This window comes from Artibeus jamaicensis, unplaced genomic scaffold, assembly GCF_021234435.1.
Source record: "Artibeus jamaicensis isolate MK-2021 breed Jamaican fruit bat unplaced genomic scaffold, CSHL_Jam_final contig_3174, whole genome shotgun sequence".
In the NCBI taxonomy this organism is placed as follows: Eukaryota; Metazoa; Chordata; class Mammalia; order Chiroptera; family Phyllostomidae; genus Artibeus; species Artibeus jamaicensis.
The window spans coordinates 728825-753768 of record NW_026521738.1 but is presented as its reverse complement, the minus strand read 5'-3'; the positions used below and the strand labels follow the sequence as shown (position 1 = coordinate 753768).

General features: G+C 49.2%; 1 protein-coding gene across 5 annotated transcripts in view; it reads left to right on the top strand.

The window, feature by feature from the left end:
• Positions 1–24944, top strand: part of TET3 (tet methylcytosine dioxygenase 3) — a 101186-nt gene that overhangs the window by 33742 nt on the left and 42500 nt on the right. For all 5 annotated transcript variants that reach the window (XM_053663386.1, XM_037130916.2, XM_053663385.1 and 2 more), the window contains one exon: positions 18807–20958. In XM_053663386.1, coding sequence (XP_053519361.1) covers positions 18807–20958 — 2152 coding nt within the window. The remainder of the gene's footprint in view (positions 1–18806; positions 20959–24944) is intronic.

The following is a 24944-nucleotide window of genomic DNA, read 5'->3' as shown; positions in this document are numbered from 1 at the left end:
TGCTTTATTTTTTTTCTGTCTCGTTCTCTATAATTTTTTATTTGAACCATTTGAAAGTAGGTAGCAGACCTGATCCCTTCTGAATACTTGAGTGTGGACTTTTTTTTTAAAAAGTTTTTGTTTATTTTTAGAGAGAGAGAAAGGGAGGGAGAAAGAAAGGGAACGAAACATCAATGGGCTGCCTCTTGCACGCACCCCAACCAGGCACCTGGCCCACAGCCCAGGCGTGTGCCCTGACTGGGAATCAAACTGGCCACCTTTCCCTTTGCGGGGTGATGCTCAACCAAGTGATCCACGCCGGTCAGAGCTGAGTGTGGACTTTCTAAAATCACATAAATGCCCACCGTGCAACGATCAAAATCAGGAAGTTAACAGGCGTACACCACCACCACCACAGCCTTCATCTGCAGACCTCATGAACACTGACGGCACTGCTTGCAGACCTTATTCAGATTTTGCCTGTTGTCACAAGCGCTTTTGTGTTTACATGTATTCAGTACTCAGGCTTTTTGTCTCCTTTACTTCAGGGCAGAGCCTCCGTTTTTCCTGACATTTAAAAGTAATTGTGAAAAAGCAGGTGGCCAGGTGGCCCAGTTGGTTGGAGCGTTGTCCTGGTGCCACAAAAGGCTTGGTCCCCAGTCGGGACACATGCAGCAGGCAGCCGGCAATGTTTCTCTCTCACATTGGTGATGTTTTCTTTTCCCTCTCTCTCCCTGTCTCCTTTCCCCCATCCTCTCTCTGTAAAATCAATAAAAATATCCTTGAGTGGGAATATTTTAAAAAAGCAGATGAGTAATTTGAAGCACAGATAGGTAAAAAAAAATGGCTTGTCCAGGGCTGGGGCTGCGGACCTGGTCTCCCCGAAGCACTTTCCTAGTTACCCTCCTCTTCCCTCCGCCCCTCCTGGGGGAACACCTGGGGCCTCCAGGCCTGTCGGTCAGCCAAGTCCTCAGGCAGAGAGGTGGGGCACACCCAGTTCCCCAGGGGTCTGCTTTCTCTTGCCCGTCCCCTTTGCCCCTCTGTGCGCAATGCCTGGCCACAGCACCCCACCTCCACCCCTTCCCTCGCCGGTTAGGTGTTGGCCAGGGATCAAGGCCATCGCTGGGGAGAGAAGGACTTTAAAACTGGTCTAGCCACTGCCTCTCCCTTGAGAGCTCGGCTGAGGAACAAGGGTCACTGCTGTGGGTAGGGCAGGGCTGCTGCTTTCTGAGGAGTGACACACGTGCGGGTTGGGGGCGTGGGTGGTAACCCCCCTTGGCAGTTTTGGGGTTCGTGGCTGGGACTTGTTCTACTCAAGCCAGAAGTGGGAGCCCGTGATGTGTCCCTAGGCTGTGCCAGAGTAGGCAGGTCACCTGCTCACCTGCCCCAGGCCCTTCCCTGCAGCAGGTTCAGGAGTGGTCATTTGCGTCACAGCAGGGACACCGGAGAGGTAATTGGTGTCGGGTTATCTTGCAGCCTCCGCACCCTCTGGTATTGTGGGTATGAAGCACATGATTCTTTTTTTTTTTCCAACAAAATGATTTGCATGTATCTCTTTAAGGGTATGCTAATTGCTTAATACATATTCTTGTCTTTGTTGTTTTTATTTTACTGAAGCTCTTGTGAACTCCACTCTTCAACTTTTTTTTTTTTTTTTTTTTTAACTAATAAGCTCCTTTTGAACCAACCTATGATTCCTGTCTGACTCTGCTTAGTTCATCAGCCGGTTTGTGTCGGTGGTTCTTGGATTTAGGGACCTCCGGATTTAGGGACCCCCGCCTGTGCATGTCAGAGCTCATGGCCACGCCCACGCCCTGCCGTCCTGAGAGGTTGTCCCCATCAAAGCGCAGCCCGAAGTGGGAAGCCGTCTGCCCCCAGGGACTGGACCGCCAGCGCCTGCCCTGGGATAAGGGCTCTCCTGCTTTCACTTTCTCACTTTCACTTGAAACCCAGTGGAGGAACAGAGGGAGTGATAAACACTTGTGGTGGAGTTTCAGGGAAGAATTTTTCACTGACGTTCCTGTCACTCCTTGGGTCCTTCCCTCTCCACGTTTGGGGGAAGGAGGAGGGGTCCTGCCTGTTCGACTGCCCTTCCTTGAGCAGTTAAGTTTGTTTCTGCTTTTGTCTCAAGGCTTCTTACCAAGGTGGATGATAAGGGTTTACTCTAAATATTTTTTAAATTGAGATATAATTCATATAACATACAATTTACCCATTTAAAGTGTACAATTCAGTGGTTTTTAGTGTATTCACAGAGTTGTGCAACCGTCACCGCAATCAATTTTGGGACATTTCCACTGCTCCAAAAAAGAAATTCTACCCAGTAGCATTCACCCCTCCTTGTTGCCCCTGTCCCCTCAGCTTTAGGCAACCACTGATCTTTTTGTCTCTGTGGATTTGCCTTATCTGGCCATTTCATATAAATGGAATCACACACCATATGTAGCCTTTAGTGTCTGATTTCCTTCACTTAGCGTAATGTGTTCAGGTGCCTCTGCGTTGTAGCATGTACCAGTACTTCGTTCCTTTTTGTGGTTGCATAATATTCCTCTTCACAGGCAGACTCCAAACGTCTAAGTTGTCGCCCAAATGAGATGAAACCCTTGTGCTCATGTAATTAAAGCCCTGCCTGCTGTTACCCAGCTTGTTACCTCCAGTCTTTGGGGCTGGTAGACTCCCTCTATTCAGCCAGCCAGAGTGCTGACTTTCTGCCGAGTTTTCTCTGCCCTCCAGGGAATCAAATGCCGGAATAGACGTGGGGTAAAGAGGGAAGAAACCATCTCAGTAGTCACTGTGTGCTGTGACAATGTAGCAAAAAGTGACAGGAACTAGACATGCAGCCTCCGGGGCTATATGTGCGCCAGATACATACAGGAAAAGCATTGCAGCCATTAAAAATCAAACTCCTGAAGAAGAGTTGAGACTGTGGAAAATACTTAGGCTAGCGAAAGGGAAGAAGTTAGAATTTTCAAAAATCTGGAATAAGATAACTTTGATTGTGAAAATCTAATTTCAATAATAAAAGAATTCATACCCACCCCCCACCCCCCAAATATACTCAGTGATCCCAGTTTTGTAAAAGAAGTCTGTGCTGCATGGGACAGAAGCAGCACCAAGTATGAACTGCAGTCACCTCAGGAAAGAGACTCTTGTTTTTACTTCATTTTCCACTTTGCAGCAGTGAAACTTCCTGTTCTCCCAGCATCTTCTGTTGAGACAATTTTTTACGTTCCTTATTATTCTGTTCCGATGACTTTACTGTTTTGGGTCATCCACCAGGGTCTTCCCTGGCTGTCGTGAGCTTTCGTCTGCCTTTGATATTCTCTCAGTAACTACACAAAGGGCAGCTTCACTCCAAGGTCAACTCACAGTTCATATGAGATGCACTGAATTCATGGCATACTCAGCGCCACGGAGCACATAACATAGATTTACACTGCCGCACACATTTAGAGGTAGTGGCAGCGTGTACCCCAGAGGAGCCTGTTTTTGAATGGGACCCAGGACATTTAAATAACTGGAAAGTCTCTGTCCAAGAGGCAGGGACTGCTCACTCACTGGTGTAGTCCCAGTGCCTACAAGTGACACTCAGGTAGTAAATGCTCAATACCTGTTTGTTGAAGAAATAGATGAATGAATATGTATCTATCATATAATAAAGATGTAATTGCCATAATGTGCTGATAGCATCGGTAGATTCTGTGGGGCTTCTACAGCTATTCCACTTTTTTTTAAGTACCTTCCCTCTTCTGTCATTTGCAAGCACAGTTTTACACAGTTGTAAAAATCTTCATGTACAGTGAGGTATTCTGCTGTTTTTACTTCCCATATTGTCCAGCACTCTCCTTACTGTTTATAATTTGTTTTGACCATATAATGATATACTGAGTTGTATCGTTACTTACCAAACTGTTGCCCTCGTCCTGAGTTTTCCACTTTCATTAATGTGTCAAAAAAGAAATTTGAAGTGCGAATTTATAAACTTAAGTTTCTAGGAGCCTCACTGCGAGGCAGGAGTATCTTTATTGCCCTTGCTACGTTGGTCTATCCATTTGCTTACCTATTTACTTGTTTGTTTTTACTATCGAGCCAGAAGAGAAGATGGGAGTTGTGAATTAGCAGGCACCCTTGCCTGGGTGTTGGGGGGCATGGGTTCAGGCTCAGTGGATTGAATGTGTGTCCAGCAGTGGGGTGCTGGGGTGAACGCAAAGGGGGATGGCCAGTCCCCGAGCCATCTACTGCGATTGTCCCGGTAAGAAATAAGTGAGAAGAAAACAGAAAGAAAGCAGATCTGAAACACTATTGAGAGGAGCAGTCTGCATGCGGATGGGAGCATAAAGAGGGGGACATCAGAGGTGATGGCAGGGCATTCCCAGGACGCCCAGGGAAGGGGCGCAGGCACTAAGTCAGGTTTAGGCGTTGGGTTTAGTTGCACCTATGTAGGAAAGTGTCTGGTAGCTGGAGAGTTTGAGAAGCAGTCCGAGGGGACAGAGGCTTTGGGGCTACTGGTGCTGGCTGCTGAGCCGGGAGTTTTGGATGGGAGTGAGGTTGCCAGGCAAGCTGTGAGGGTGTGGGGGCGGGGGAGGAACTGGTGGTGGTGGTGACCAGCTCTGTTGAGGGGATGGATGGGGGGAAGGAGAGAATGGTGGAGGACCACAGTCCCATGGAGGGATGTGTGGGGAGGGCAGGAGAGTGGGGGTCTGCCACAGAGACGCTGAAGGGAAGATGGCGCCCATGGTCTTTCTTATCAACCCCGACCCTCAGGGAGGAGATATGGATGAGGAGGGGTCGAGGGGTCGGTTCCCTTGTTCTCCAACATTGCAGGCAAAACTTTGAGACGAACGTGTACAAGAACCCGAATTACTGGCATCTTTCAGTTTTCTGGACTAACAGACCAGCAGGGACTGTGGGTAATGAGACTTTACACTGAGATACGTTGTGTGATTTTTCCAGGGGCTTAGAATAAATAGAATTATACACACACTCCCTGATTGGCTACCTTCTGGACAGCACAAGGCTTCCCTAAATGGCAGTTTCCCCCTTTTCCATTCTCTAGCCTACTGAATGAAATTGGTTCTATGACTGATGGGTGAAGGCTGCCCTCCCCCAAAATTTCTTTTTCTCTATATTTTTGGGTAGTGGCTTAAAGATTTCCTTTTGAATGAAAAAAATTAATGTTTCATTTCTTTGAATGAAAGAAATTTAAGTCTTGAGTCCTTGAGAAGGGAGTGCATGTAGCAAACTCACTTGCCAGGGGTCCAAGCAAGAGGCTGAGATCCATAGTCACTGAGTCGCCTGTGAATGTAGGAGCTTATTCTCCAGAAGATGAGAACCCTGGCCCGTGGGAGGCCGTGGACGTGCAGCATCAACTCTGACGTTAGATTCAGTCTTCACCACTTGCTAATTATGTGCCTTCCAGTATGTCACACACTCCAAGTTAACCTCTCCCTGCTTCATTTGTTGACTCACTGAAATAGATGTTGATTTGTTGGAAGAATTGAAAGTTATACATAAACAAAGAAGTGCCTACTTAATGCGTAGTTCCAGAGTTTATCACCCAGCACTCAAAACTGTTAGCCCCTGTCCTTTGCACGCACCTGACCGGCCAGTGGGTTATGTGGGTTTGGAGGACTTTTAGGGAGAGTGCATGGGACTGTTAGTCAAGGTCAGTGGACTTGACATTGGCAGTGTTTCCCTTTCATATCCTTAGCTTTTTAGACTTTGGGGTAGGAAATGAGTGCTGAGAACTGGGTTTGAGCCTGCGTGGGCGGAGCTGAGGGAAACTCCACCCTCGCGGGGACCGGCTGGGGCTTTTCTGGCGGAGAGAGGAGACGTGCACTGCGTGGTCTGGGCCCTGTTCTGAGCGAGCCCTGCTAGACTGGGGCGGGTGTATGTTTACAAGTGTGTGTGTGCGCGCAAACGCGCGTGTGTATGCGTGCGTGTGTTAGGGAGTCAGGGCTCTCGCTGTCTGGCTGAGGAGCCGTGTCAGCGTCCTGACCCGCTTCTCGTGTGCTGGCGGCTTTGGAGGCAGCTGCTGCTGCTTGCGCCAGGCCTCAGATGTGGTCGGCTCAATTTCCTCCCGCTGGCCTCGGGCCGCCAGCGCCGGCTGCTTGGGGCAGGGGCTTCCGTCAGAGCGCTGGCTGCTGCTCCGGGCGCAGCTCTAGGGGCTGGAGGGGGAAGCCTGCAAGCGGCCTGCTGCTCGGCTTCCCCCACCCCCACCCTTCCTGCCACGGCTGCCTTAGGGGAGGGCCAAGCTGCGGCGGGAGGGGGTTCTGCGTGGGTCGGAGTTGGAGGGTTTTACTTTGGAGTCCAGCAAGTTACAGAGAACTTTCAAGGCGGGGTAGGGGGATGGATTTTAGTCTCAGCACCCCACTTTGACCAGACCCTGTCTTCCCTCCCAGTGTGTGGCTCGTTTTGTAGAATTGTTCTTGCTTTCCGCGTATGTGTGATTATGTGTGTGTGTGTGTCTTGTAACAACTCTGTAGCAACAGAAATAGCAAGAAAGAAAATTTACCCAAAATTCCTTTGCCTGAGCACGCATAGTTTGTGGATGTTTCAGGTGTGTTGTAGGTACTCTTAACCCCCTCCATAAAAATGTAACACCTACAGTAAGTTCTGGAGATGATGAACAACAGAATGTCCTCATTCTCTGCCATCGAAGATGAGTCCTGTTGACACATCTGAAAATTTCCCCTCAGTGCGTGTGTGTGCATTGTTAATGGAATTGAGTTCTTAAATTGGGCAACATTTTGAATCCTCTTTTTTCCTCACTTCAAACAGTATGAACACTTCCCCTGTCATAAAAATCCTTAGCATGTATTTATGAGTACAAATGTTCTTGAGTTTCATTTTTGTATTTAAGACAGTTCTCTATTTACGTGTTCTTTCTTTGTAAGTTTAAGCAGTTCTACACCTAGTGATAAAGTATAATGTATTGTAATTTTTCTTATATGTAATTTGAAACATGTATTTATTTGACATAGTATTTTATAGGCAGGCATCCTCATTTTATAGTACTTTGCTTTACTGAGCTTCATAGATGTTGCATGTTTGATTTTTTTTTTAAACAAATCGAAGGCAAGATTCTCCACCATCAAAAAGATTATGACTTACTTTATTGCAGTGGTCTGGACCCAAATCTGCAATATCTCCTGCATGTGCTTGTACGTTAAACAGATGAAGCATAATAATAAGCACATGTAAGTTCTCTGCCCAAGTTAAGAACTAGAATGTTGCCAACCTAACTGGAACTACCTGGGTGTCTTCCCCAACCCTGTGTGTGTGTGTGTCTTTGTCACCTTCAGAGATCACCTCCACCTTGACTTTTGTCACTCCCTTCCTCCACAAAACAAGGAAAATCTCAAGCGAGTTTGAAATGTTTTAATCTCATACGATAACATTTATCTTTTTTAAAGGATTGAATTGGTAGACTCTAAACTGTTGAAGCTTGCTATTTTATTTTATTTATTTTTACTGAGTGTAGTTTCTGAGATTCACTCATGTTCCTGTGGTTCATTCATTCGCACTTCTGTAAAATATTCCGCGTGGCTGGTGGGCACACAGAATATTTGTGCAGTGTGGATTTTATGCATCGCGCTGCCCTGAACATTTTGTCTCCTGAGACACATGCGTAAAGTCTCTCCACAGGTGGGGTCACGGAGGCCTTGGGTACCGGGCAGCACCGCGAGACCTCCCCAGAGTGTTCGCTCTATTGTGCCTTCTGCCAGGGGTGTATCAGAAAGTGTTTCTGCTGAACAACACCAGCACTCGGTGTTCATCCAAAAAGCCCTTTTATGGTGCTTTTTACCACACTGTGGGCCTGGTATTGTTGTAAGTGTTCTTCATATATTAGCTCGTTTAATTCTCGTTGGCATTAGGTACTGTTATTAACCCCCCCATTTACAGATGAGGAAGTAAAGCACAGAGAGGTTAATTGTTAACCACACATTTACAGATGAAGAAGTAAGGCACATGAGGTTAAGTAACTTGCCCAAGGTCACAGCTAGTAAGTGGCAAGGGCAAGATTTGAACTAAGCATTCTTGTTCTTAAATTCTATGTACTGGATATACCAAGAAATGTAATTATATTACCTAAGATTAAAGATAAGGAGAGAATCTTAAAAGCAGCAAGAGAAAAGGAGGCAGTTACTTACAAAGGAGTTCCCATCAGACTGTCAGCTGATTTCTCAAAAGAAACCTTGCAGGCAAGAAAGGGCTGGAAAGAAGTATTCCAAGTCATGAAAGGCAAGGATCTACATCCAAGATTGCTCTGTCCAGCAAAGTTATAATTTAGAATGGAAGGGCAGATAAAGTGCTTCCCAGATAAGGGAATTCATCACCACCAAGCCCTTATTATATGAAATGTTAAAGGGACTTATCTAAGAAAAAGATCAAAACTATGAACGGTAAAATGACAACAAACTCACAACTATCAACAACCAAACATAAAAAAGAAAAACAAACTTAAGCAAACAGCTAGAGCAGGAACAGAGTCACAGAAATAGAGATCACGTGGAGGGTTATCAGCGGGGAGGGGCAGAGGGGAGAATGGAGGAAAAGGTACAGGGAATAAGAAGCATAAATGGTAGGTACAAAGTAGACAGGGGGACGTTAAGAATAGTATGGAAAATGGAAAAGCCAAAGCACTTATATGTACAAAGCATGGATGTGAACTAAGGTGGGGGAATGTTGGTGGGAGGGTGGTTCAGGGCAGAGGGAATAAAGGGGAGAAAAAAATGGGACAACTGTAATAGCATAATCAGTAAAATATACTTTAAAAATTCTATATACTGGATATAAATGGAACTCACAGTGGTTTTATTTTGTATTTCTCTGATTACTAATGAAGTATTTTTTCACATTTTTTCCCATTCTCTTTTCATGAACTATCATAACACTTTAAAACCATTCCCCTATTGTAGGGTGCCTAAGTTACTTGTGATTCTTTACTGTTAATACTTCTGGGAAAATCTTTAGCATGTGTAACTTTTTTATTTCTTCTCTCGTCTTACATATTTTATTTCCATTTCCTGCAATAAGATTAATAGTAGTACTTAGTGGTTTAAAATGGCCATGCCCTTCTGGATTGCTGTTTGTTCTTGGGAACGTTACTCAACCTTTCTGTGCCGTGTCCTCAGCAGTGCAGTTAAGTCTCTCCCTTGGAGGAGTTTGTGATGATTGGCGGAGATGAATGAGTGTGCAGTGATTAGCATGATATTCAGTACATTACAGGAGTGTTCCATCAGAATTACGTGGAGACTTTTCTTAGTTCCTGCTGCTCTTTTCCTTTCTTCCCTGAAGCCACATTAATTACTGTGGGGTCAGAGAGCATGAACAGTCACAGCCCCGTGCTTCTGCCAGATAGGATGACCTCAGGGAATTTGGCTGCGGTTCAGCTTTTTTCCTGAGCATCACCCCAGTGGTTGAGAGATCTGCTCTGTCTCTCCATTTTGTAGTAGGAAAGTGTCTTACTGCTGTGCACATGGTAACCACAAGAACCAGTACCTCACCTCGCCTGACACAAGGATACACAAGATGGTCTTGGTCTCGAGAAGTTAGACATAACACTCCGAGATTTGCTGCTTGCAGAGAGAGTTTGGTTGTGGAGAGTGCAGTCACAGGACCGGGCTAGACAGTGTACACACACACACACACACACACACTCTCACACTCACAAAAAACTGGCCGGTGTGCACATTCTCTCAAAGGTTTCCCTAAAAGACTCTTTCCTAACTCGTTTTTTTTTCATGAATAAATCCCAAGAGGGGAGCTCTTCTTAGGATGTGAATAACTGATGAAATCTGGACGGAATGCGCAGTAAATACAACCCGTGTTGGAGGAGTGGGGCTGTCCACTTGGGGCCAGGAGGGAGGGGGGAATTTGCGTGGAGGTGGACACTGAGCTCCAGGACTGGGGCGAAGGGTGGAGCTGGAAAGTCCAATCCCTTGGCCAACAGCGGGAGAAACGGAACAGCTGAGCTGGTGGTGCTGGTGGCCGGGAAGGCACTGGGTGGGGTTTACGGGCCAGCTGGGGGAGCAGCCCTCGCTATCTCGGAGGCCTTGGAGAAGCCACTCTTGGAGATTCCACTGGGGAGGATGTGCCCCTCATTGGCCTGCTTCCTGGCCACTGGGAGGTTGACTGCAGACTTTTCATCCTGGATAATAATGCTTTCTGGGACCTGCTTCTTCTAAAAACGGTGCGGGTCTGCTGAGGGTGGGCAGAAGGACCCTGGGGACTCTGTGCTCTTCCAACTTCCCCTTTCCCAGAGGCCCTGAGAAGGTTTGGTCAGTGAGGACTTTGCTGTCTCGAGATAAGTAGTCTTTATCTGCACACATCCCTTCCGTTGCTCTTTCATAGAGGATTGTTGATCCGATTTTGATGGGTTGACCCTGAGAGCTGGGAAAGCCTTGGAAACCACAGTGTGTTTCTGCGCCTCTCATTGTGTTATGGACCAAATGAGGTGTCTGGGGGGTGGGTTCCACCAGCCTTGCCCGTGGAGTCAGCCCCCTGCGACGGTGGGGAGGCAGGCTGCTGTGGAGCACCCGCAGGTGTGGGGGAGGGGCAGCGGCGGGAATCTGGGAGCACAAGAAGGGGGTTGGCTGTAGAGCGGATGGGACCTTGGAGTGGGCAGGGTACAGGGACAGACTCCAACGGAGGTTCCTGGACCCCCAGAGAAGACCTGGAGCCCTCCGAAGGTGAGGCTTGTGCCTGGGGGGTGGGGACGCTCGCTGCATGCACACGTCAGGTGTTGGCGAAGTAGGGTGGGAGCCAGGTCTCTTCTGGGGTCGGAAAAGAGCATTTACCCTGCACCCTGCCCGGCTTCCAGTACCAAACCCCCGCCGCCCCCAGATGAGGGAGCATACCCCCAGCCTGGGCCAGACCAAGCCTGGGATGGGCCAGAGCCCTCTGGAGACACCACGAGGCAGGAAAGAGGCCTGGTTACGGCTGGGTGTGGGGGTCAGTGAGGGCCGGGCAGGGCTTCGTGCCTGGGAGGTGGCTGTAAGGAGGACCAGAGCTGACACCTGTAATGAGCCCGTCTGTGGGCGGGGCTGGTTCGTTTCAGGATCAGTTGTCAGGTTTCCCATCCCTTGTGGCAAAGGCATTCCTGATGGCATTGGTGACGTTCAGACTTCCCCTGTGGGAGCACTGTGACGGTGCCGTGACAGAGGACACCGCTGACTGCCCAGGGCTTCTGTGGGTGGTCCTCTCAAAATTGAGGGCGATGATGAGGCTGGTAGCGGGTCTGGGGAGGAAGCAGCGGCAGTTCTTGTTAGACACGCTGAACGCTCTCTGCAGCACTCTCTGCGAGGCCCTGAGGTGTGGTGGGGGCCTGGCGCCCCCAGGAGCCCAGCGTGTAGTTGGTAATGCACCTGAAGGAGAAGGTCCCCGCGGAAGGCGTGCAGAGCTGGCTGTGGGGGACTTCACCGGAGTGGGCCGATTCCGTTCCTGGTCTCGCCCCGGGCATTTAATCATTTGTCTCCAGAACCACGCGTTACTCCAGACTCCCTGCTCTGGCCTTCTTCGTTCAGGCCCTTGTTGTCTGTGTCTCAACAGTGGCACTACCTCTCAAATGGCCTTCAAGCCACCAGCCTCAAACTCCGCAGTCCTCGCCCTGCTGGGACACTGGGTGCCCCACCTGAAATGTAAATGTGCTCTGCTGCGTTCATGCTGTGAGCCGCACACCTGCACTCCCCACGCTTGGCCCCCAACCACTTACCCCTCTCCATTCATTCTGCCAGGCCTTCTTATGAGTCCCTGCCTTCGCAATGCTAGTCCCTGCATCTGGAATTCCTCCTCCCTCCCCCTCCTCCAAAGCACCCGCCCATCTTTCAGAAGCCTCATTCTGGAGGTGAAACCTTTCTTAACACATGCCTTCACCTACCCAGAGAGAAGTGACCCCTCCCCGCTGGATAAACTGTTTTCACTGCACTGATAGCCCTTCAGGGGCATGTGTGTGTTTGTAGGTCTGTTTCTTGCCTTTTACCTTATAAACTTCTTGATGTTTCTAAAATAAACAATCTGGTCTATCGTTGGGTCAGCAGCCTCTGCAGAATTTTAGGGGCATAAACAATAGAGATTTTATTGTGCTCCCAGAGCCTGCAGATCCCAAAGTCAGGAAGGACACAGCGTGGGTAGCTCGTCTCTGCTCCTTGGTGGTTAAGGCATCAGCTGGGAAGGCTCAAAAGCTAGAAGTGACTACTGCACGACTGGGTGGAATCCTCACGGACCTTCTTCACTCACACGGTTGACAGGTGACGCCAGCTGTTGGCCGGGGCCTCAGCTGGGCACCTACACACGGCCCTCCCGTGTGACCTGGGTTTCCTCACAGCGTGGTGTCTGGGCTCCAAGAGAAAGTGTCTCCAGAGAACCGGGCAGGAGCTGTACTTACAGCCTTGTGCAATCTAGCTTTTAAAGCCACGTGGTGTCACTTCCACCTCTGTCACAAGCCCACCTGGATTCAAGGGGAGGGAAGAGGGGTTGCGGTGGCCATCTTTGGAGAAGAAAATCTATCGCAGGTGCTCAGACCTGGGTCCGTGCACATGGCGTTCTGAAAATACGAAGGCGGAGCGAGGAAGAGTTAGGAAGTTGGTGGCTGGGAGTCTTGAGGGAGGGCGACATAGATCAATAACAGAGATGGCAGGGTGGAGAAAATATGGTGTGTGTGTGCATGCACGTGGATGATAGGGAAAGGGGCTTGGGTGCATAGAGTTGCTTAAAGGAGCCACTGTCAGGTTAGAAAGTTTAAAAAGGTGCACGCACCCCAAGGCCCAAATTAGGAGAGCAAGAATAGAAAGGGAGGAGATGGGACCGAGAGGCATCGTGTTTAGAGTTGCTTGGATCTGGGGACTGGGTGTGCCGGAACGGTGTGCATGATGTTTGAGTGGGGGACATTGGTGAGTGTAGGAACACTGGCAAAAAAAGAAGAGTTGGAGCTGGAGCCGTGGAGCCGTGGAGGTGGGGAGGGGAAACTCAGTTCCGTTTTAGATGAGCTGACTCCTGTTCCAGGCGTGCGGGTTAGCTGGAGGTCAGCTGAGAGGTTCAGACAAAGGGCGGACACTGAGGAGCATCCTCAGACTGTGGTGGTGGCTGGAGCCCAGAGGGGACTGATCACTGAGGAAGAAACTGTGGAGGGTGTTAGTGTTGGGGCGCGTCTGTGCCAAACTTCGAAAGGGCCTAAAACTGCCCCTTCCTCTTCCTCTAGCATTGTCCTGCCCACCTGTCAACCACCACCAAATAACTGCTTGGTTTTCCTTTCGCCATCTCCGTTTTTTAAACAGAAGTGAGAGGGGGAGAATCAGAGAGAGAGAGAAACGTCATTGTGGGGTTGTCTCGCATGCACCTCCTACCAGGGATCCAGCCTGCAATGCAGGCATGTGCCCCAAACTGGGAATCAAACTGGCGACCCTTTGCTTCACAGGCTGGTGCTTAATCCACTGATCCACACCAGCCAAGGCCAGTGCATTTTTTAGTATTCTTAAGTATTAAAACTCTTCCCCAAATTAAGTCAAAGTTCTTCTCTCTCAAGCTTTACCCTTTTTCTAATTCCATTTTTTTAGCACCACTCAAAATGAATTGAATTCTTTCCCCAAATAACGGACCTTCAGATGTTTAAAGATCTTGAGTTTTGTCTTCTTCGGAACCAAAGGGACCTGTTCCTGCTGTGGTTTTAAACTGTTCGGCTTGCTGCCTGCTGTGCCCCCTCCGAGGGTGCAGCCCCACAGAGAGCCCACATTTTGGGTGGAGCCCGCCTGGGCGGGGCAGGGTGGTTGCGCCCTGTGGTGCAGTGCCTGCTCCAGTCAGGTCTGTGTCTGGCTGCCGGCTGGGGTGCATTAGTGTGCCGTGAGATGCAGCCTTCAAGAAAGAGGGAGGGAAGAAGGGGTTCCTTAATTTACTGAGGAGAAAGACTATTTTGCAGAGTCGTCATACATGTGCAGTAGATCCTGGTATAAAATGTATTTCTCACTGTGGATTGTAGTAAAAAAGTTTGTGAAAACCCTGGGTTGTAAGACCCTTTAAAGCTGCCAAGTCACCTCACGTTGGGTGCCCCATCACAGTCTTCTGCCCCTCCCGAATCCTAAAACATCTCTATGTGTGCGCTAGTCATAACGTCACCTTTACTCATAGTCATTGTTCTGTGCCTCTTCCATCTCTGACTTGCACAGGTGTGGTTTGGAGCCTAGTCTCGGACCCTATTTACCCTGTTAGATTTTTTTTTTCTCTCCAGCTTATTGACCTTTTGGGCTTGGTCCTATCTCTTAACTTAGGTTTATCCCTCCCGTTTTTGGCAAACGTGCCTTTGCTATCCTTATTTTGTGACCGTTTTTGGACAGGGCAGTTCTGAGGTCAGAGCTCCATGGCAGGCTCCCCCCGGCTGACGCACCTCTCGTGCTGCGGGTGAGGGTGCTCGGCCAGTGCTGAGCCACCTGCCCAGCCTGTGCTTCTCTGTGCCTTGCCCTCCAGGGGATCATGGCCGACCCTGTGAAACCTGAGTGTCTGCAAGCCCCAGTTACAAATCCCAGTGCAGTGCCCACAAGGGCTTGGCAGGTAACACAGATGAGCAAAGTGATCATTAATTCAGGCATTTGATAAATGATCCCTGAGCCCTGGCCCTGGTTTCAGGAAGTCAGTGCAGAATATGGTGAAGCTGGGTGTGAGCTGGAGCGGCAGGCAGCGCGGCCAGGCAGAAGTGCAGACTGTGGGGAAAATCCGAGTTTCGTGTGAAATTTGATTTTTTAATGTTGGCAAAACAAGCAAATAAAACTAGCACTGTACAAGTTTCCCCCACTGTCTGAAAGTAGAGTGTTTCGTTAAAACCTGTTGTAAGCTGAAACGGCATACAGTGTAGAATTACCATTAATTTATATGGAAAAATTTTTGAGCATTCCCAGCTCTAATAAATAAACTATCATATACTAAATATACTGAATTATGTCCAGTTTTTTAGAAAAAAATTCATTTATTTTTAGAGAGAGGGGAAGGGAGGGAGAAAGAGAGGGAGAGGAACATCAGTTGGTTACCTCTTGCACGCCCCCAGCTGGGGACCTGGCCCGCACCCCAGGCATGTGCCCTGACTGGGAATCACACCAGCAACCTTTTCTGTTCACAGGCTGGCACTCAGGCCACTGAGCCACACCAGCCAGTGCTAAGTCCAGTGTTGTACCGAGCATGACACACACCCTTATGAGCTCTGTTAAGCTTTTCTGATACCTTAGGACATATCTTGCTGAGGGATGCACAAAGTAAATCTAGATAAACCACATAGATGCTCACAGATAGGGTTCAAAGTTATGGCAGCTTGATGCTGAGATTCTGCATGTAGATCCTGGGGCAGGAGCTTGGCGGTACCACCCCTGCTGCTCGGGGTACACGCTGCTTCTCTGATGCCTCGCTGCCAAACAAACACTGAAAGCTGTTTTCACTTTTTGCTTTTTCTTGTAAAAGTTAAAATCCTCTGTGGTTTTCTTTTAGTTAAGCAAAAACAAGTACTAATGTCGATCTTTCATAAAAACAGTGGCATAACGTGAACTTTCAAAAAGCAGGGGATACCTGTATAGACCAAACAAAACAGATCTGTGGCAGATTTGGCCCGCAGCCCTTGAATTTGCAATCTGTCAGCCAGGATATCTCCTCATCTCCTGCTCCAATAAACCACGAGACATAAAGCAGTAAGATTAGTTGGACATTAATGGGTTGATGGCCTTCACGGAGCCTGCCTCCTGTAGATCCTTTTGTTACCCACTTGGGAATCTTACCTGGGGCTGTTCTTGCTCAGTGTCCTGAAAGTTGAGACAGCATTTGTCCTTTACCCACATACTGGTACCTTCCCCTGGTGGCAGGTTTCCTCAAGGGTCACCAGCAAGTGTGAGGAATGCATGAGTGGGCTTCCCTGGCCAGGAAACTGGAAGTTCGCCTTTCTTAAAGCCTCCCACCCATCCTGGTTTCACTTCCTTCACACCTGTGTCCACTCTTCCCTTTCTTCTTCTTCTTCTTTTTTTTTTTTTGTCTGAATAACACTTTCCTTTCCAGGGAATTGAGAGGCCCCAGAGTGGGTATAGCTCTTCCTTATCCTTATTGACACACTAAAAATAACTTTTCCAATCCTTTTTGTTATCTCGATCATTTTGGGGAAGCCTCAGTTCGTGTAGCATTGTTCTTCCATGGCACTGTTTTTGTGAATTCTCACTTCCCTCCCAGGTTTCTTGTTTGTGTGTGCTCATTTTGGCTTTCATCCATGAGCAGGCAATCACCTTGGATTTTGTAGCCTTGGCAGCCACATTAATTTAGGTTTCTAAGACCGAAGGACGGGAGTACTGGGTGATCAGCCACATTTCCTAAAGGAAAGGTATTTGTTCCTAGTCTTCCACCGGGGCTGGGGAGAGGCTGACGTGTTCCGTGGCCATTGTGGGGTGGGAAGCCTTTCACTGGGCTGAGGGTGTGTTTCTGCGGCAGCAACAGGCAGGAGGCACCGAAATCAGGAGGATTTGAATGCTGCCTTAAAGGAACCACCAACTAGTGGGGAAGTCAGCTGCTTGAAAAATAATAGCGGCATGTGATAGGTGCTAACAGAGACATCTCTCAGGTGCCACGGGAACCTGGGGAAAGAGCCACAGGTAGTTCCCCAACCAGGTTGGGGAGGAGGTGACGTTATGGGATAAGCCAGAGTAACCTCAGAGAGGCTGGGAAAGGCATTCCAGACAATGAGAATTGCATTGGCAAGGCTCAGAAAAGCATGTTGGAGAAGCACAAAGGGCCTTTGGGTTCACAGTTGGCGCAGCGAAGAGGACGGGGTGGAACCGCGGGCTGGGCCTCTGCCACCGGGCTGATCCCAGATCTCAGCTTCTCCACACCACTTCGGGATGGGCGGGAGGCTTCGTGGTGGTCGTAGTCGACAGACCGGGGACTTGCGTCATGTCGGTCATTTGTTCAATACACTTACATTCTACCTGAGGGACTAACTTCTTTTTTTAACTTTTTATTGCAATAAAAAATTTAAAACTTACAAAAAAGTTGCAGGAAGAGTACCTGGGACTCCCACGAACCCTGTTTTTTTTACATTTTGTCTAACTTGCTTTTCCATATATGTGGATGTGGATGCACAGTCACTGGCTGCATAGTGACATTTCGGTTGACAGCAGACTGCGTGCGTGACGGTGGTCTACCGGGAGCCTAGTGTGTAGGGGCTGTGGCATCTAGGTTTGTGTAAGCACACACTGCCATGTTCGCACGATGACGGCATCGCCTAACGACACATTTCTCAGAATGTGTCCTGTCATTAAATGGCGCGTGGCTGTGATTTTTCCGAACCATTTGCGATTAAGCTGGAGATGACAGTGAACCTTCACCCTGCAGGCTTGTGTGTGTGTTTACGTAGCCGTCGTGCGAGGATCCAAGTGAAGAAGACGAGGTGGGCACAGTATGATTTTATCCACAGCCATATTCAGATTTCATCCTGGTCCCCAGGGTGTGCTTTATAGCCGTTTCTCCCCAGTCCCAGGTCTAACCCATGAGCATGCATTTTGCTGTCCTGTCTCCTTAGTCTTGTGTAAGTTGGGAGAGAGGTTTGTCTTTCTTATCTTTGAAATTGGTGAAGGGGACAACCCAGGTGCCTTTTAGTATGCCCTCAGTTTGGGTTTATCTGATGTTTTCTCGTGATTGGGTTCAGGTTATGGGTTTCAGCTAGAGTTCTGTGTGACTGGTATTACCTCCTTCACCATGTAGCGTGTGAAGAGACACACGCTGTTGGTTTTTCCCAACATCTGGGATGATGATAATGTGGATCATTCGGTAAAGGTGGTGTCTCCCAGATTTCTGCACTGTGGAGTTACTGTTGCAATTAAGTAACTTTTGAAGACATGTTTTGAGACATGTTTGCATCCTGTGCCTTATCAAGCTTTCTCCTGCTAGTTGTACTTCCACTGACTTTCTAAATCCCTCATTTCTTCTATGTATTTTTAAAATTGCTGTATTCTACTGTAAGGAAGAGCTTTTCTTCCTAGAGAGATGAATCTTGCAAGCTCAATTCTGCATCTTTGTATTAGCTTTAAGCTTGCTGGACCAGCCCTGCGCCCCACCCCCACCCCCCTTTGCCACGCTGTGTGCTTTGGTGGACGTTGGCTTCCTGGGCTTGGGGAGGGGCCTGGACCTTCTTCCCGGTGCCAACGGGCTTGTCATCAACAAGACCGGCTCAGCATGAGGCAGAACACATGCTGCGTCAGATCATTTGGGTTTCCCTCAGGCCCGGGACGGGGACTGCCGTCCTGTCCCAGACTCTGCGCCCAAGCTGGCTTAAGTGAGGACAGCAGTGGGTAAAGGAAAGAACTGTGGCTTTCTTCCCACTGTGAAGCTGTGGCTGACCCCTGTCCTGGCTAAATGTGTTAATCAAATCTAGTCTGCGCACGCATTTTACACTAATGGCTCATTATTACTTGGTTTGCTTGGGTAGCTTTCTTTGTCTTCTAACACACCCACAATGTCAACATGGTCCTGGTGTCACCTCAGTCATTGTGAGGTCAGGGCCTTTCTGTGTGTCCTTAATAAATGGTTAGTCCCAGGGGACCCTTGTCAGTGTGATTGGTCTAAGTTTCCAAAGCGTCTGACCAGCCAGCCATCAGAGTTTTGCACTAGGAGCTCTTCAAGTCCTGCCTTCCATTGCTGCCGACACGGCTGGCTGGGCAAGGAGATGTGGGAGGATGAGCCAAGTGCAGGCTCTATCAGAGTCGGAGAGGGTTTGCCCGGAAACCAGGGGTGCATCTTATAGTGCAAGGCAGGACAAGCTTTTCAAATGTTATGGCTCATCTTTTTCCTTTTCTCTCTCTCTCTCTCTCCAGACAGGCTCAGAGCTCAGCCCAGTTGATGGACCTGTTCCAGGTCAGATGGACTCAGGGCCAGTGTACCATGGGGACTCAAGGCAGCTAAGCACCTCAGGGGCGCCGGTCAATGGTGCTAGAGAACCCGCTGGACCCAGCCTGCTGGGGGCTGGGGGTCCTTGGCGAGTAGACCAGAAGCCCGACTGGGACGCTGCCCCAGGCCCAGCTCACACTGCTCGCCTGGAAGATGCTCACGATCTGGTGGCCTTTTCGGCTGTGGCCGAAGCTGTGTCCTCTTATGGGGCCCTTAGCACCCGGCTCTATGAAACCTTCAACCGTGAGATGAGTCGCGAGGCTGGGAGCAACAGCAGGGGACCCCCGTCAGGGCCTGAGAGCTGCTCTGCCGGCAGCGAAGACCTCGACACACTGCAGACGGCCCTGGCCCTGGCCCGGCATGGCATGAAACCACCCAACTGCAACTGCGATGGCCCGGAGTGCCCTGACTACCTCGAGTGGCTGGAGGGGAAGATCAAGTCTGTGGTCGTGGAGGGAGGGGAGCAACGGCCCAGGCTCCCAGGGACTCTGCCTCCTAGCGAGGCTGGCCTCCCAGCACCAAGCACCAGGCCGCTCCTCAGCTCCGAAGTCCCCCAGATACCTCCCCCGCCCCCAGAGGGCCTGCCTCTGTCCCAGAATGCCCTGAGTATCGCCAAGGAAAAAAACATCAGCCTGCAGACCGCCATCGCCATCGAAGCCCTCACGCAGCTCTCTTCCACCCTGCCCCAGCCTTCTCACTCCACCTCCCAGGCTTCTTGTCCCCTTCCTGAGGCCTTGTCCCCTCCTGCCCCTTTTAGATCTCCCCAGTCCTACCTCCGGGCCCCCTCGTGGCCTGTGGTTCCCCCTGAAGAGCCCCCATCCTTTGTTCCTGAGAGCCCAGCCTTCCCCCCAGCCACGCCTAGAACAGAGTTTCCTGAAGCCTGGGGCACCGACACCCCACCAGCAACTCCCCGTAGCTCTTGGCCCATGCCCCGCCCAAGCCCTGACCCCATGGCCGAACTGGAGCAGTTGTTGGGCAATGCCAGTGATTACATCCAGTCAGTATTCAAGCGGCCCGAGTCCCTGCCCACCAAGCCCAAAGTCAAGGTTGAGGCACCTTCTTCCTCCCCAGCCCCCGCTCCAGCCCCATCCCCAGCCCCCATCCTCCAGAGGGAGGCTTCCACACCAGCCTTGGAGCCCAGCACCCACCAGAAGGCCCAGGCCGCCCTGCAGCAGCACCTCCACCACAAGCGCAGTCTCTTCCTGGACCAGGCCCACGATGCCTCCTTCCCCGGTCCCACGGAGCCTCCTGCCCCCGGCTGGTGGGCACCGTCAAGCTCACCTGTCCCACGGCCTCTGGACAGACCACCCAAGGAGAAGAAGAAGAAGCCCCTGACACCAGCTGGAGGTCCCCTGACAGCAGAGAAAGCCACTCCTGGGATCAAGCCCACCGTCCGGAAGCCCGTTCAGATCAAGAAGTCTAGGCCACGGGAGGCACAGCCTCTCTTCCCACCTCTGCGGCAAATCATCCTGGAAGGGCTGCGGCCCCCGGCCACTGAGGATGCGCAGGCACATCCACCTGCCCCTGTCCCTGCCTCACAGGGCTCTGCTGTCCCCCTGCCCCCAGAACCTTCTCTTGCGCTATTTGCACCTAGTCCCTCTGGGGACAGCCTGCTGCCCCCTACTCAGGAAATGAGGTCCCCCAGCCCCATGGCAACCCTGCAGCCAGGCTCTGCTGGCCCTCTCCCCCCCGCCGAGGACAAGCTGGAAGAGCTTATCCGGCAGTTCGAAGCCGAATTTGGGGATAGCTTTGGGCTTCCTGGCCCCCCGTCTGTGCCCATTCAGGACCCTGAGAGCCAGCCAACATGTCTCCCAGCCCCCGAGAGCCCTTTTGCTACCCGCTCCCCTAAGCAGATCAAGATCGAGTCTTCGGGGGCTGTGACTGTGCTCTCAACCACCTGCTTCCATTCAGAGGAGGGAGGCCAGGAGGCCACGCCCACCAAGGCTGAGAACCCGCTCACACCCACCCTCAGTGGTTTTCTGGAGTCACCTCTTAAGTACCTGGATACACCCACCAAGAGTCTGCTGGACACACCTGCCAAGAGAGCCCAGGCCGAGTTCCCCACCTGCGACTGTGTTGGTAATTGCTCCTGGGTGTCAGGGAAGGGCAAAGGGATGTGGCCCAGTGGGCTCAGCCTCCTAGGGCTCTGTCTTTTATCTGGCAAATAGTTACTGTGTGCCAGCCACCACTCTGGGGTCTGGGGACACAGAAATGAGCTCACAGGCCAATGGAAAAAGACATGGAAGGAAATTGACAATGATGCTTTGTGGTGTGTGGCATGTCGGTAGAAGTGGGCAGAGGTGCTGTTACACAGATTGAGGTAAAGGCTTCCTGGAGGCCTTCCTGTGGGAGGTGGTGCTTGTGCTAAGGCCTGAGCTTGTTGGCTGTGAGACTGCTCTTGGTCTGGGGGTAGCAGGAGGGGAGGATGAACAAAAGGTGGCTTGAGAGGTAGGCAGGGGCCGGATCTCTCAGGGCCCAGCGAGCTGAGGTTGGGAGTTTGACTCTATCTCGTAGGTGATAGTGAGTTTCTCAGGATTTTGAAGCAAGTAATGACCTTATGCTTCTGAAAGACTCTTGTGGCCTGTGGTGGAGAGGAAGGATTGGTGGGGGACCTGTAAGAAAGGTATTTTGAGTCCAGGAAGCAACCACAAGGGTCCGGATGGAAAGAGTGAGTGGGTGTGAAGGCCTCTGAGGAGGAGGGAGGGTAGGATGACGGCCACTCGGGTCTGCACCCTGACGGTGGCAGTCATTGAGAACACGGGCTTGGAAGAGAGGCGATGATTTCTGTTTGGACAAACTGGGTTTGCAGGGGCTGAGAGACTGGAATCTGGGTTAGGGGCTGGGGCGTAGTTGGTGTCCAGGTGGTGGGTGAGGGCACTGAGGAGTTGGGTCCATTTCTTGCCTTCCAGACTAGATGCAGTCCTGGGCCTGTGAGGCCCGCCCCTGTGGATGTTCTGTCTGGGGCAGGCGGTGGGGCGGGGTGGGGTGCAGGTCTCGGGTTGCACCTGATGCAGTGGCCCCGGGCACACTTTGGACTCCAGCTCCCTGGTATTTATGGAGTGTTCCCTAAAAGATGTGTTCCTGATGTTGACCAAAAAACATGTTGATGCTGGTAATGAGCATGTTGAATTTTTGATATTTTATGATACACAGGTTCTATGAAAAAGGCTATCCTCTCTGCTTGTAAAATACATTGGTAGCAGGTCCACTGTGTGATTTGTCGAGACATTGTGTCCCAGTCGATGGAGAGGAGGAGCTGGGCTGCCTGCCCAGTCCAGCCACCCCAGACTCCTGGGGGTGCAGGGCAGAGGATCAGTGACAAGCAGTCACTCGAGGAGCAAGGAAGAGTTGGCCCCAGGGCTTCTTTCTGGGGACGCACAGATGTACAGGGTCCTGCCGGCGCTCACAAACATGCAGGATGGTGGTTCCCACTGGAGACCGACCCTGGGTCTGACTAACGGTATGGTTTCGAGGCTGTTACTTCCCAGCGTTTGGGAGAGGCTCTCTCTGACCACAGGAGCTGGGCTCCCAGTGCCTCTTCCCCCTTCTGTGTCTGATGTGTCTGTCCCACCCGACTTGGGTTTAGCGCGTTGGTAGGTGTGCCTGCCTCTCCTAGTAGGAAGTATCTGCACCTAGTGCTTTGGACATTAATCCTTAACAGATATTTTAATTGTTGGATTCAATTATATAGACACTGTATTTGATCAAAGTAGTCTTTTTAAATTTGAATTCTTTTTTTTTTTTTGCTTTTTAAAATTTAATTATTGTTCAAGTACAGTTTTCTGTCTTACTCCCAGCCCACCCCACCCCCCGTGCTCCCCACCTCCCTCCCATTTCCACCCCTGTTAGTTGTTGTCCATGTGTCATTTATACTAGTTGCTGTAAATCCTTCCCCTTCTCCCCTGAAATTCCCTCCCCTCTCCCCTCTGGTCACTGTCAGCCTGTTCTATATTTCAGTGTCTTTGGTTATGTTTTGCTTGCTTGTTTATTTTGTTGTTTAGGTTCCTGTTAAGGGTGAGATCATATGGTATTTGTCTTTCACCGCCTGGCTTATTTCACTCAGCATAATGCTTTCCAGTTCCATCCATGCTGTTGCAAAGAGCAGGAGCTCCTTCTTTCTTTCTGCTGCATAGAATTGCATTGTGTAAATGTACCATAGTTTTTGGGTCCATTCATTTACTGATGGGCACCTAGGTTGCTTCCAACTCTTGGCTATTGTAAATTGTGCTGCTATGAACATTGGGATACATAGGTTCTTTTGGATTGGTGTTTCAGGATTCTTAGGATATAATCCTAACAGTGGAATTGCTGGGTCAAGAGGCATATTCATTTTTAGTTTTCTTAGAAAATTCCGTAGTGTTTTCCGTAACGGTTGTACCAGACTGCAATCTCACCAACAGTGAACTAGGGTCCCCTTTTCCCCACAACCTCTTCAACATTTGTTGTTGGTTGCTTTGTTTATGATGGTCATTCTCACCAGTGTAAAGTGGTATCTCATTGTGGTTTTAATTTGCATCTCTCTGATAGCTAGTGATATTGAGCATCTTTTCATGTGTCTCTGGATCCTCTGTATGTCCTCCTTGGAGAAGTGTCTGTTCAAGTCCTTTGCCCATTTTTTAATTGGGTTGCTTGTCTTCTTAGAGTGGAGTCGTGTGAGTTCTTTGTATATTTGGAGATTAAATCTTTGTCCGAGGTATCATTGGCAAATATGTTTTCCCATACAGTTGGTTCTCTTTTTATTTTAATACTGTTTTCTTTAGCCATGCAGAAGCTTTTTATTTTGATGAGATCCCATTTGTTTATTCTTTCCTTTATATTCCTTGTTCTAGGGGACATATCAGTAAAAATGTTGCTGCGTGAAATATCTGAGATTTTCTTGCCGATGTTTTCCTCTAGAACTTTAATAGTGTCACGGCTTATACTTAAGTCTTTTATCCACTTTGAATTTATATTGGTGTATGGTATAAGTTTGTGCTCAAGTTTCATTTTTTTGCATGTAGCTGTCCGGTTCTCCCAACACCATTTGTTGAAGAGGCTATCTTCACTCCATTTTATGTTACTGCCCCCTTTGTTGAATATTGACTGTAGAGAGTTGGGTTCATTTCTGGGCTCTCTGTTCTGATCCACTGGTCTATGTGCCTGTTTTTATGCCAGTACCAGGCTGTTTTGATTACAGTGGCCTTGTAATACAGTTTGATATCAGGTATTGTGGTCCCTCCTACTTTGTTCTTCTTTCTTAAAATTGCAGCTGCTATTCGGGGTCATTTATGGTCCCATATAAATTTTTGAAGTGTTTTTCCTATGTCTGTGAAATATGCTATTGGTACTTTAATAGGTATTGCATTGAATCTGTGAATTTCTTTGGGTAGTATGGACATTTTGATGATGTTAATTCTTCCAATCCATGAACAAGGTATATGTTTCCATTTGTTTGTGTCTTCCTTGATTTCTTTCTTCAGGGCTGTGTAGTTTTCTGTATACAGGTCTTTTACCTCCTTGGTTAGGTTTATTCCCAGATATTTTATTTTTGTTTTTGCTATATGGAATGGGATTTTTTCCTTGATTTCTGCTTCTGCTGTTTCGTTGTTGGTATACAAAAATGCCTTTGATTTCTGGATATTGACTTTGTCAAATATTAATTGACTGTAGAGAGTTGGGTTTATTTCTGGGCTGTCTGTTCTGTTCCATTGGTCTGTGTGCCTGTTTTTATGCCAGTACCAGGCTGTTTTGATTACAGTGGCCTTGTAATACAGTTTGATATCAGGTATTGTGATCCCTCCTACTTTGTTCTTTTTTCTCAAAAGTGCAGTTGCTATTCGGGCTCATTTCTGGTTCCATATAAATTTTTGAAGTGTTTGTTCTATGTCTGTAAAATATGCCATTGGTACTTTAATAGGTATTGCATTGAATCTGTAAATTGCTTTGGGTAGTATGGACATTTTGATGATGTTAATTCTTCCAATCCATGAACATGGTATATGTTTCCATTTGTTTGTGTTTTCCTTGATTTCTTTCTTCAGTGTTGTGTAGTTTTCTGTATACAGGTCTTTTACCACCTTGGTTAG